The sequence below is a fragment of the Pagrus pagrus genome (assembly GCF_965226575.1).
Source record: "Pagrus pagrus genome assembly, chromosome: 21".
NCBI classification, from domain to species: domain Eukaryota; kingdom Metazoa; phylum Chordata; class Actinopteri; order Spariformes; family Sparidae; genus Pagrus; species Pagrus pagrus.
The window spans coordinates 11,735,468-11,748,433 of NC_140208.1; the positions used below are offsets into that span (position 1 = coordinate 11,735,468).

Consider the following 12,966-nt stretch of genomic DNA (forward strand, 5'->3'; position numbering starts at 1 on the left):
GATGTGGTGTCAAATCAGCTTTACTGGCAAATAATGAACGCATTTACCCTCTCAATGAACTTATACACTAATATACCTACAACAATGTATCGGATTGTGATAGTTTATGTATCTATAATGTGATTAATTCACATTATAGGTCATTGGTTAATATAATCAATATGTGATCAAATTAACTGGTTATTTCAGACCCATATATTTGTTCAGCCTCTGAAAGCAGTTTTTTAATGATTTTTTATTAAACTAGTCATACAAACATTTATTTAGCCTAAACACAAAAACAGAAATACATAAACTTGCAGTATCTAATTAAAATCTAGCTAATTAGTGCAGAAAGTAGGCTAACTGTGAATTAAAGGTGCAACGTGTGACCATTTTAGTTTCAAATGATAAAAATGAAGTAGAAAAGGTCCAAAACACGAACACTGCTCAGTCTGGACTGCTAGCTAACAGGCTAACTGAGCTAACGGCAGCTACAGTTAGCATCAGGTAGCCGTTACCGTGGTGATATGCTGCCCCCTGCTGTTTAGAGTATGAATGTAACGCATAAAGCATCTTTAATGCTTCTTCACCAACATGTATATAAATAACACAGAGTCAAATACATTCATGACGATAAAGGTGCGAGTGTGGATACAGAAAACTCAAAGACCAGCAGGAACCGTCGGACGAATCAGACCGCAGCGGGCGCAGGTACATCAGAGGGGGGCATGGCGAGTAGGTGGGGTCGCTGCTCTCCTCCTGTCAGGAGCGGAGCAGCCGTCAGTGCGGAAACACCGAGCAGAGGAGAGCCGGAGAGGAGCGCTGCCTGAAGGAGAGGCTCGATTCACGGATTGTGGAAACACTGAACAGCGCATGGTGAGTGGAAATATGTTGTCGATCATGGAGGAGAAGCTGGAGCGGGTGTATTTTACTACAAAACGGGACTGATGTGTTGTTTTGGGGGTATCTGCTAATGATTTTCACTGATGGGTGGCTTGAAACATGGTAAAAACTGCAAACTGCAGGTAACTTGAGCCACTAAAAGCATCTCTTGACCTCGATGTACATACTTACTGCTAAAGTGGGCTGACACACATCCATTTGTTTGTCTTCTTGAGTAAACCTCGTCTACTGTTGCATGTCAGGGTCATCACCTCTGGCCCCATCTCAAAGCTGCCTTGACCCCTGACACATTTAAGAGTGACCAGATGTTGGGAGATTACAGGCTTAGATGTTGAGCAACAAAGGGAAGTAAACACGTTTAAATCAACATGTTCTGGCAATGAAACCTTTTTGTATATCTGCACCCAAGTCTTTTAATGTGGGTTGTTGTAATAGATGATCGATAAGCTGAGGATGAGCCACCATCTAACCAGTTTCCTTTACCCGCTGGAGGCTGGAGGCTGGATGCTTGGGGCTTTACACCCTCTCTGTGTGTGGTTGCCAGCTTAAATCCATACCATGAGTTATAGTTCAGTTGTCACATTGTGGAAAAAGAAGAAAAAAAAGTTTCCACATTTTTCCACTCCAGTTGTTTTAAGAGCGACTATTTCAGGTGACTCACCCTGAAATAATTCACACCGATATGGATGTTTTGTCACGGTGACACACCTCCGAGTACATGTTTGTGAGATTTGAGGGTTTTTTTTGTATGAAGTTGGTCCAAAAACTAGCACTCCTTTCTAATTATAGGCTGCTGAGTGGAGGCACTTTCCAGCCTGCCAACACAATTCAAAACAGACGGCACATCCATCCCTACATTTTCAGGAATGCCCCATTTGTAGGGTTATTTTTAACATCATCCTCAACAGGTGAAGTCAAAGTGACCCCGCTTTGGCATTATTTTGCATTCAAAGCGACATATCTATGAGCCTGAAAGTGAGATTAAAAGATATCAGGCTTTGATTAGCGAGTCCAAAACTCCCAAGACTCCCAAACTTCACAGAGAACAGAGCAGAAAGTCGCTCACTGACGGGCAGAAAGTGAGGACAGCCGAGAGATGAGGAGGTGGAAGGAGCCGCAAGAATGCTTGTGAACAGGGAGCCAATTTTGAGACAGGTGTGTGCCGCCCGTGTGTGTGTTTTTATATGTAGGCATGCATGACTGCTTCCTCCTGCGAGCATTATGTGTGTCCGCGAAGCAGTAATGAAATCTCTTGTCCTCGCGACGTACCGGCGGGTGCACAAATAGAGCATCAATAGCCCCTGGCGATGGTTATCAGACAGCCGCTGCATGTCAGCTCTGCAGATCTGTATCGCAGACACACAGTCTCCTCTTAAGCAGAGGCTCCGTCCTGCACACAATTCTATCTCTGTCTCAGGGATACACACAGCTTTACCTGTGTGGAGGATTTTCTCTGGCACGTCCTGCCCCAACACACACACACACACACACACACACACACACACACACACAGAGGATATTATGGCCAGGCTTATCAGCAGTCAGAGTTAATCAAACCTTATCTGCAGCCCCTCAACTTCTTATTGGTGGCTGGCATGAGGAGAATAAGGCAGGTAGGGTTGTTAAATCCTTCATTTAGATGTCAGGCTCATGTTCACTCAATTAACAGGTAATCAGGCACACCTATGTGATTGAATGGCATTTAATATGACAGCCTTACATTTCAGTTTGAATAGTTTTAGTTGTCAGCATCAGTTTTTAGGCCTCACTTATGATTTGTGGAAATCTGCTTGTGTGAGTCAGTGAATGTTGAAGTGGGTTGAAGTGTTTTCACTCTGGTAACCCAACCTCCCAGGTAAACACACCGATGATCACACTGTAGATGTAGAAGACACTTTTACAGCCAGCGTTGCGTACAGTGCTCTGACACTCTGACACATTCCTGTCAAAAGCTCTCTTATAGACTTCCTGACCACACACATGCTTCAACAGAAGATTAGGCCTTGATATCGCTCATCTTTCTAGCCCACATTAAAAAAACTAAATGGTCTTCATGGAGGTGTCAGCAGCTGATAAGAGGTTACAAGCAATATATTTCTTCTTTTTCAGGATTTGTAATGTTTGAATGTTATGTGTGAATTGTGTTTATCATTCCAGGTGTCCCGACATGCTCCCTCACATCCACCCCTCCCTCCTGTTAACGCTGCTGCTTCTTCAAGGTCGGCTTACTTATTTTATTACTGTTTTGCATTCACTTTCAGTTGAGGAGTGCCTCTCTGGTATTCAGAGCCTTTGGATCGAGCCCTGTTCTAATTAATGTTTGTTAATGTACCCTTGTCATTATGAGTATTTTTAAAATAACAGTATTTGAAGGAAAATGTGATGGTACGCAACCTTTCACTCATCTTTAAAGTTAGGTGAGAAGATACACCGCTCTCATGTCTGTACGGCCAATATGAAACTACAGCCATTAGCCTGTTAGCTTCTAGTGTAAAGACTGGAAATGGAGGGAAGCAGCTTTGCTAAAGCTAGCCTAGCTCTGTCCAGAGGAAACAAATCCACCTACCAAAGCCTCTAAAAGTCACTCATAAAAGTCTTTATTTATTTAAAGAAATGATTCAACACTTTGGGATTTAGGCTTGTTTTCTTTTTTTCTGAGTGCCATGCTACATGAAATCATACCACTGTCATGTAAAATCAATATAATACTAAACCCAGCAGCCAGCTAGCTTAGCCTAGCCTAGCATCAAGACTGGAAATAGCTTCAGCTAGCCTGGCTCTCTCCAAAGGAAACAAAACATATCAAAAGTCACTAATTTATATGTCCTTGGGTTATTTAAAGATGTTTTGCAACATTTTAAGCGTTTTTTAAAATTTATTTTTCATTTTTTTTACTGTAAATAGGAACTAGTTAGCTTAGTCTAACCTAGCATAAAGACTGAAAGCAAGGAAACAGCTAGCCTGTCCAAAGAAAACACAATCCATTTGCCAGCCTCTTCAAAAGCTACTAATTAAAATGTTATATAGTGAGGTATATTTTCAACATTTTGGGAAATAAGCTGTTTTGCCTAGAGTTGGACGAGGTGTTTGTTAGCACTTTTCATGACTGTATGGTAAATATGATGCCTCAGCCAGCAGCCAGTTAGCTTAGCCTAGCATAAAGACTGGAAACAGGAGGAAACAGTTAGCCTACCCTGGCTCTTTTAAAATAAACTTATTAAAATGTTAATTTAAATAAATAAATATTCATTTATTTATTTAAAGAAATTGTTAATATTTCAGGAAATAGCCTATAGGCTTTTCAATTGTTGATTCTACTTCGATAGGCTACAGTAAACATGAAGCTGGAGCTAGCAGATAGCTCAACCTAGCCTAGCATTAAGACTGGGAACAGGGCTAGCCTGGCTCTGTCCAAAGTAAACAAAATCCACCAACTGCGAATGTCTAATTTTGCCATATTGATAGTTGATAGTGAAATGAAGTCAGTGTTGTGTTCTCACAAAGACAGTGATGTAAATGTTCTTTATTTGAGGTGTCAGTTTGCGCCCTGCGTGTCGGAAAATGTCTGACGCTTAACCGATGCTCCTCTGGTCAACCTGAGACTCTTTACAAGATATTTTACTGCTTAAACCTGTCACGTCTCCAGTGCTGAAGAATTCCCATTATCTTTCCCGTCAAAGTGATTTCCTTCCCCCGGTGCTTAAAATACTGCTCATTTCCAGTCAAGTCAAATTTTGCATCGGTTTTATAGCGTACGGTCAGCCGCTCTGTCGGAGCTGAGAGTATCGGTATTTGCCTGAGGGGAGAGGCGGGAGTCGTCGAGCAATATAATCTCTTGAGTTGTTTTCAAAAATGACAGCTTTAGCACCATCTGAAGTATTTATTAGCGGCCATTTAAAGACTTTGAACTTGAGCAAACCAGACTGTTTCACCTCGTCAGGACGCCCCCTTTTTCCTCCCTGCGCTGACAGCACAGATAACATGTCGCAAGCGCTCCACCAGCTACATCCATGTAAGCCAGCCTGTCAAATGAAATGTCTCAGAGAGGTAGATACCGATCTTCATCGTAATCTCTGATTTCAAGGGAATACATATCTCCCAGACCACGGTGGGATTAATTAGACACGGACTTTACGTTCACAGACAGTAAAGACACACAGTCGCTGTGCCAGAGGCACTTGGCTGAACAGACGGACTTTTTGTTCGGAGCGGTGGGGCCCCCGCCGAACACGAGAAAGCAGCTTGCCAAGACTCAAAACTTTCACTGTCAGGAGGACTTTAGAGCCGGACCGACGCTGGAATTAGGGGCAGATGAAAGGGTCAGGATTGTGTGGGGGCTGAAGTCTCTCGGCTGCAGGTGGTACTTTTCTTTAACTTTCCTGACCTCCTGCCGTTTGCTCCTTTTAGTCAACCAATTTATAAGAGAAAGTAAAGTCTGTAAAGTCCTCGAAATGTCTACAAAAATCCTCAAGAAGTAAAGAAGACACAGGAGCAGGTCTGTGGTAAGGACCTGCAGTGGCACCCTGACTGCAGCCGTGCTTGGCAGAGGACCATCTCTCTGTCGGTCAACGTCTCAGAGAGACGCCCGAGAGGTGACACAAGCCAGCTGAGCACGTCTCAGCTTGTGTCTCCTCTCCCGACCAACGCTCACCTTCTCCCCCCACGTGTCATCCTCACGCTCCCGGCAGATTACAGGCATCAAAGGAAGATTGTCTCAGATTATTTGCCAATAAAAAAAGCAGTAAATTCAGCACTTGAAGAGCATCCAATTATTAGTTGGAGTCTTCATGAGTGAGTTTGCTTCATGTTTGTAAACTCTGCTGCGTCTCCGTGCCGGACGAATGGCCCGTGTGACCCGTCGGGGGTTATCAGGGACAACAGGAAAGTCACATGTCCCTCTACGGCCTGTACACAGTACGTGTGTCTGAATGGAGCGACGTCCTTTCAGTGAATGGAGCCAAAGAATGGTTTTCTTCACTTGTCCACTCACATTAGCTCTGAATACTTAATTGTCCCTCGCAGAAGAGGTCAGGTGGGAGTCAGTGAACTGTATTCAGGGTCAGACTCTGTAATGTGTCGGCCTAACTTCTCTATCTAAATGTTACATGTTGGAGCCATGCCTGTGCGTTACACTGTGTACATACAGCGTGTGGAGATATCCGGCTAACCTCTGTGTTGTTTATCTCCCCCAGTCCAGCCGGGCAGCTCGGTGCAGGAGATCCAAACCAGCCATGAGAACATCCTGAAGATCAACTCAGCGGGAGAAAGTGAGCAGACCTTAACCACAAAACACGTTCATCATTCCAAAATGATAAAAAAAAATGATACACAGGCCTCATATTACAGTCCTACAAATTCAGCTGCAGCGCTACAAAACAAGAGCTAGTAAAGAACAAATAAATAGTGATGGTGTTTGGAGGTGACAGACAGACAGACGGCACACTCTCTCTGCATCTAATGGCCCTCTTCATGATCAGCTGAACATTCTACCATGACAGCAACAACACCGCTGATTATTTAAACCACCTGCGAGTACAAGCATGCCGAGGAGAGACACGGAGGTGTAATGGTTTTGCGAGTGAAGAAAATCGAGCCCTGGCATGCTAATGTGTTTTCCTCTTATTATGTCAAGTTGTTATTTCCATCCGCAGCAGCCCATTTGATCACTAACCCGGATAATCCCATAATGCTTATATACGGCAATGTGCGATGTGTTTAACCGTGCGTGTTTCCATGGGAAGTGATGCAGTGCTCCGCCGCCATGGACATCCTCTTCCTCATGGACGGTTCGTACAGCATGGGGAAGGGCAGCTTTGAGAGGTCCAAACACTACGCCATCAAACTCTGTCAAGCGCTCGACATCGGACCAGACAAGGTTTGTATTTCTTTTTACTCTTCGTCTCCCTCTTTTTTCTCTCGTGTCAGTCATTACTGATGTGACTCCGCCCTCGAGCAGGTGCGGGTCGGCTTGATTCAGTTTGGTTCCGCTCCTCGGCTGGAGTTCGGCCTGGACTCACACAACACCAAACAAGAGCTGAAGAAGCACATGAAGAAGGTTTCCTACAGGTGTGTTTCTCCTCTTATCTCACCTTCAGATGACTCATGGTTTAAATATTGTTTATTTTTATTATTATTATTATTATTGTTGTTGTTAATATTATCAGTACGTTATCAGAAAAATCTGCTACACAGAGATGCTTTCGAGGGACTTTACAAGAACAAACATCACAGAAATTTCCATATTGATGTTTATGTAAATACTTTGTACATAAACAGGTCATTAGTAGTATAACATGATGTAAATATATGTTGACAAGTCACATCATCTGAAGCGGATTTAGTTCAAACTAATTCTGAAAAGCAGAAACACACACGTCTGCACACTACAAACGCTCCCTGGAAAGAAAAAACAAATTAATTTCAGATTAGCGGGCTACAACACAGGTGGTCACCAGATATTGGATAAGCGCATAAGCCGAGAGAGAGGAAGGCAATTTGGCCAAGTGTGTGTGTGCGTGTGTGTGTCTGTGGCGTTCACAGCTTGGAGGCAACCTTTTGGCTCGTCTTCTGGTTTGAAGTGGTTACCCATGTTTTGAACTTATCAGCTGTCGCATCAACTCAAATCAAACTAGTAGCTTAGAGAGTTGATGTGTAGCAGTATGCTAAAGCCAGTGTATGCAAACGTATTGTTGGGCACAAAAGAGAAGATTTGCGTGCTAAGACATCTGCAGCAGGGAGTTAAGATCGTATTAAAATCCAGCCTGGAGGCCTGCGTGTTGTGTTTTCACTGTATTGTCTTGTAGTTTCAGTGCTCGGAGCGGACGCAGCATTGTTTTCACAGGAAAAGTGAGAAAGTTAATATGGTGGCACCCGTCATCATCATTTTAGTTTCAGCGCTCCTTTCTTCTTGTAAACTTGAGGCGATCTGTTTTTCTTTGCGTCTCGACTGAAAGAGGCTCTCGCTCTGACTGACACTTATGTCTTTTCGAACGAACACGACAGACTTTAAATGGATTTCTCGAAGCCCTGAGGTGACGAAACGCAGCCAACGCTCAGACGATTTAATGTACGCGTTCTGTCCGGGAATCCAAACAAAATCAATCCGTGGTTTACTTTGGCAGTGACATGAGTCAGACTATTGACTCTGCTGGTTTCTGTGGTGCAGAACGTATTCTCTAATTGTTCTTGTTTCAGTAACACTCTTCCAAACTCTGAACCCTCAGGGGAGGCGGCACCCAGACGGGCCTGGCTCTGAAGTACGTGCTCAGGAAAGGTTTCCCAGGCGGTCGTAACTCCTCCGCCGCGGCCCGGATCGCCATCCTCTTGTCAGACGGGAAGTCTCAGGGCAACGCGGTGCAGGCGGCTGCTCAGCTCAAAGAGACAGGGGTGGTCCTGTTTGCCGTGGGCCTTCGCTACCCCAGGTGTGTAGTAATAACACATGAAACTTCTACTCTATGTTTGCAGTGCAGTCTTTAAAAACTGTTTTTACAGATGGGAGGAGCTGCACTCTTTGGCCAGTGAGCCGATGGAGAGCCACGTCTTCTTCGCCGAGCACTTCTACGACGCCGTCAACGGCCTGTACACCACGCTGACCACCTTCTCAGTCTGCAACGCCACACCTGCAGGTGGGAGTTCAAGCTCTGCTGCACTTCCCTTCATGTCCCCGCTTTTACCTCCTCCTTCTCCCTCACAATCCTCCCGTCCTGTTCCTCCAGGCTGTCAGCTGGAGTCGTTCCCCTGTGCGAGGAAGACGCTGGAGACGGTGAAAGAGCTGCAGGGGAATTTCATGTGTTGGAAAGGCTCCAAGGGGTATTCCCCGTACAAGTCTCTCTGCCCGCACTACAGGCAAGTGATCATCACACTCCTGCATTCTTCTTCGCCTTGAAGTGGAAATTACGGCCTTTCTGAGAGGATTCGTTTTGAATTTCCGGACTCTTGCAAGAGAAAACCTGTCAGCCTATTTAATGAAACCGAAGACTTCTCATTTCTATATAATTACGATATAAAATGTCGGTAACACCTCATTATACAAGCCTGCAAATTTCATGGTCTGTAGTAGTAAGTAATACATTACTTTGTCATGACAACATTACTAATTAATGTATTTGAAATTTCTCTGATTTCTCTTTAATGCATTCCCTTGAAACTTCTGTCTAACCTCCCCTCAGCAGGCCACTAGATTGAAGCGAGTTGTTGCAGCTTAACTTCCAACTAGTTTCTGATTAACATCTGCTGACCGTGTCATCACACCTTCGAACAAGTGTGCCAGGTGGTGAAAGGGAACAGATGCGGGTTTATGATAAAGTAGGACACCGGGGTAAAAATGTATAACTCTCGTCTTTCATTGCTCAATGAACCGCAAGACTTCATTTGTTCGGCGGGGCAACTCCCATGTGTCAGTGTTCATAAAAACAAGCAAGTGTAATTCTGCCAGACCCTCCCGGGGCCAAATTAAAACGGCCTTTGACAAAATTCATTTCACAGCACATTGCAGCTTCACCACAGTGAAACGACCCGAAGGCGAGCGATCCACAGAGCTATCAAAACTTTTCATTTGAGCATTCTTCTACGATCCTTCTAAGGATTTCTGCCTGTACAACACTTTAAAACACATCTGTATTATCCAATAAATGTGTTTTTTGTGTTTTGCAGGTACAACAAGGTGTACAGGAGACACCAGACAGTCTGCCATCGGACTATCTGTCCAGGTTACAACATTATTCTTTCTCTCTTTTCTTCAGATGTATTTGTGTATGTGTTCGTGTATTCACACTATTCTCTCCGCTGTGCTGTAGATCCCTGTGACTCTCAGCCCTGTCTGAATGGTGGCACATGTGTGTCAGAAGGTCAGGATGGTTACCGTTGCGTGTGTCCACCTGGCTATGGAGGAGACCCCCACTGTGGTCCGTACACTGTCTTTATACTTACAGAGAAATTAGACTTTAAAGCAATTTATGAACTAACTCGTGAATCCGCCCTTCCTCAGCTCCTGCTCTGTCCCTGGACTGCTCTGTGGACTTGCTGTTCCTGGTGGAGGGCTCCGCCACGCTCACCTTGGAAGGCTTCCTCCGCCTCAAGTCCTTCCTGAAGCGCTTCCTGCAGACAGTGATCGGCTCAGACAGCCCCAGCAAAGTCGGCCTTGCGGTGTTCGGCGGAGAGGCCAGAGTCGAGGCCCAGGTGGGCAAGTTCAAAGGGGACCTGAGAGGTCTACTCAAGGCCGTGGATGCCCTTCAACCGATCAGCGGCGAGACCAAGACGGGCCAGGCGCTTCGCTACGTCACGCGTCACGGCTTCGTGAGCGCGCCCGTCTTTGCCGACATCTCGGACGATCTGCCCCGCGTGGTGGTGCTGCTCACCGCCACTCCTGCAGTAGACGAGGTGGTGGAGCCCTCTAAATATGCACGAGACAGGGAGATCTTCCTGATAGGCGTGGGACCGAATTACATGAAGGGACAGCTGAATAACATCACTGGAAATCCTCAGAGGACTATCACCTACTCGTCGCCTGAGCTCGGTGCCAAGATCCCTGAGCTCAAGGCTAAGATCTGCAGCGTGGATACACAAGGTACTGACCAACAGATGGACCAGTTTTTTCAAAAATGACTCTGTAGCGCCATTAGAGTTCATAAACTGCATCGGGCATCATAAATATTCATTACATTTGCAGAATATTCTGGCCAGACTCTATATTTTCCCTGTTTATAACTAAATACTGACTTTATACTAAATACCTAATGTAATATCCAACTTATCCATCAGGATCCAACATAATTCTTTGTCTGTTTTGTTCTCCAGGTTGTCTGGGCCAGGCGGTCGACCTTGTGTTTGCCCTCGATGCCTCTGGCGGCGTCGGCCGGGATAACTTCGCCACCCTGCGTGACTTCGTGCGCGGCCTCACCGTTCAGTTCGACATCAACCGCGACGTGGCCCAAGTGGCGCTCGTGGCCTACAGTCGGAGAGCCACCACCGTCTTCAACCTGGACACCCATGACACCGGCTCTGCCATCCTCAAGGCTGTAGCCGAGGCCGACTACATGGGTGGAGTGGCCTCGACGGGCGCTGCTTTACTTCACGTCCACTCCAACGTCCTGACCGTGGCCAAAGGCGCACGGCCCGGAGTCAACAAGGCTGTGGTGGTGGTGACAGACGGCTCAGGCGGCGACGACGCCGCCGTCCCAGCCCAGAAGATAAGAGACAACGGAGTGTCACTGTTTGTGATCGGTATCGGAGATGTGCAGAAAGAGAGGCTGCTGCAGATCGCCGGCTCAGAGGAGCGGATGATCTCGGTGCTGTCTTACGAGGATCTTAAGTACTTTGAGGATGTGGTGGTGCAGATGGTGTGTTCAGGTGAGAACGCAGGGAAATATCTCTCTTAACAGACCTTTCTAGGACAGGTTGGTCTATGGATAGGAATAAGGGATTGATATTGATTTCATTTCTCCGTTTTAAAAATGTTCTCACCTTTTTAAAGAAGCAAAAAAGATAGGAAATGATTGGGCAACTGTACAAAATCTGAATGTGTGGACTTTATGTGAAAGTAACCAACTATTTTAATAAAATGTCTTTCTATTAGAGGCTAAACTGCCAGTAAACCTGTGCAAGCCCAACCCATGTATGAACGATGGGACCTGCATGCTGTCGGGAGGGAGCTTCCGCTGTCAGTGCCAAGGCCACGAAGGACCACACTGTGAAACAAGTCAGTATCATTAGCCTTCTTTCTTTATTTTCTTACCTCTCTTATTTTAATTCCTTTGTTTTTACCTTCCTGTCCCTTCTTTAGTTATGTCACTATTTATCTAGGAGCTTCTGTATATGACTTCCTGTCATTCGTCCGTAGGGAGCAGCAGGCCTTCATCCAGAGGAGATCTCCCGAGGCCTGCTGGTCTCAGGAAGAAGAGCAGGCAGAAGAAGAGCCACCAGGAGCTCCTGCATCACTACAAACTGCACCGCAGGAGGCATGCTGCCTGATAACGCCACACACACACACTCATACTATACAAAGAGATAACTCACTTACGGACGCTTATGAACCGAGGATGTTTGCGGGCACACGGTGGAGTAAAGGGAAAACTAATGCTACTGTTTCAATATTTAAACTTGCATCTCAAAGTGCCTTCAGACTGTATGTACTGTATTTCTACTGCTGTGTTTGTTCTTGTTGGATCTGTCAGCCATCACTGTGCAATTATCTCAACACGGTTTCTGTCTATTCAGACATGTAAACTATCATATTATATTATAATGTATATCTGTGTCATGATTTTTTAAAATGATTATTTTTTAAGGTCTCATTACGCAATGTCTTTTCTCTCTCCGACTCAGACCCACAACATCATGTTTGTGCCAAAAAGTGCTTTAAACCAAGTGTTATTTTTAATATATATTATATTTTCTCATTCTTTTTTACAATAGACTACTGAACGAGGTTTGGTGACACTTGATCATAAACAATAATAAATGGTGAAGTTATAGTTCATTAAACTAAGGTTAATGGTTATTTCACTGTTAACAAACAAATGAAATGCTTTTTAAAACATTTATTAAGCAGTTGTTTATTGGAAAGTTGTAACTGATGTTTCTAATTGATATACTGTGTAACTAATCTATAAACTATTGTTTTGTTACCAGTGAAATAACAATTAACTAAAGTTTAATTAAAGGTGCAATATGTAAGAATTTTAACATCCTAAAATTAACTACAATTATCAACAGAATGTGATTGAATAACAGTTTTGGCTTTATGTGCGAGTGGTGTAAGCACCAACTCTTTGGCTAGCTGCACAGCTAACTGAGCTTACAAGCTAACAGTAGCTACAGTCGGCAGCAGTTGTTACTCTGGTGATATGCCGCCCCCTAGTGGCCCGTTCTTCTCTACATATTGCACCTTTAACTATAATTTGAACATGATGGTTGATATAAAGTGATGCCAAAGGTTTTTTAGATGTTAGAATGGTGATTGTTTGTTCTCAGTAATGAACAAAATTATGTAATAAATATATGTATATATGTATTTCACTACAAGTCACATTAGTGTTATATACAAACAGAAAAAAGGCTGTTTTTTTCTTTTACTTTCATCAG

The 12,966-nt window shown here is 44.5% G+C and overlaps 1 protein-coding gene across 2 annotated transcripts; it reads left to right on the forward strand.

Moving 5' to 3' along the window:
* The first annotated feature begins 541 nt into the window (after nt 1–541).
* vwa2 (von Willebrand factor A domain containing 2) lies at nt 542–12,173 on the forward strand. 2 transcript variants are annotated; one of them, XM_084342214.1, is made up of 14 exons: nt 542–858; nt 3,043–3,104; nt 6,078–6,152; nt 6,627–6,760; nt 6,842–6,951; nt 8,109–8,306; nt 8,377–8,510; nt 8,601–8,730; nt 9,538–9,593; nt 9,681–9,788; nt 9,872–10,450; nt 10,681–11,232; nt 11,459–11,581; nt 11,723–12,173. In XM_084342214.1, the coding sequence occupies exons 2-14, from the start codon at nt 3,053–3,055 to the stop codon at nt 11,851–11,853; spliced, it is 2,382 nt and encodes a 793-aa protein (XP_084198340.1). In that variant the 5' UTR covers nt 542–858; nt 3,043–3,052; the 3' UTR covers nt 11,854–12,173. The 2 variants fall into 2 exon arrangements, with proteins under 2 accessions (XP_084198340.1, XP_084198341.1); XM_084342215.1 differs by lacking the exon at nt 3,043–3,104.
* Nucleotides 12,174–12,966: the final 793 nt, after the last annotated feature.

What these genes read in the sequence shown, in the direction of transcription:
- vwa2 (XM_084342214.1), top strand. Translation starts at nt 3,053, where the DNA reads ATGCTCCCTCACATCCACCCCTCCCTCCTGTTAACGCTGCTGCTTCTT. An exon ending in TCGACATCGGACCAGACAAG is followed by an intron (nt 6,761 to 6,841) that starts GTTTGTATTTCT and finishes GCCCTCGAGCAG; the next exon opens with GTGCGGGTCGGCTTGATTCA. An exon ending in ATGAAGAAGGTTTCCTACAG is followed by an intron (nt 6,952 to 8,108) that starts GTGTGTTTCTCC and finishes CTGAACCCTCAG; the next exon opens with GGGAGGCGGCACCCAGACGG.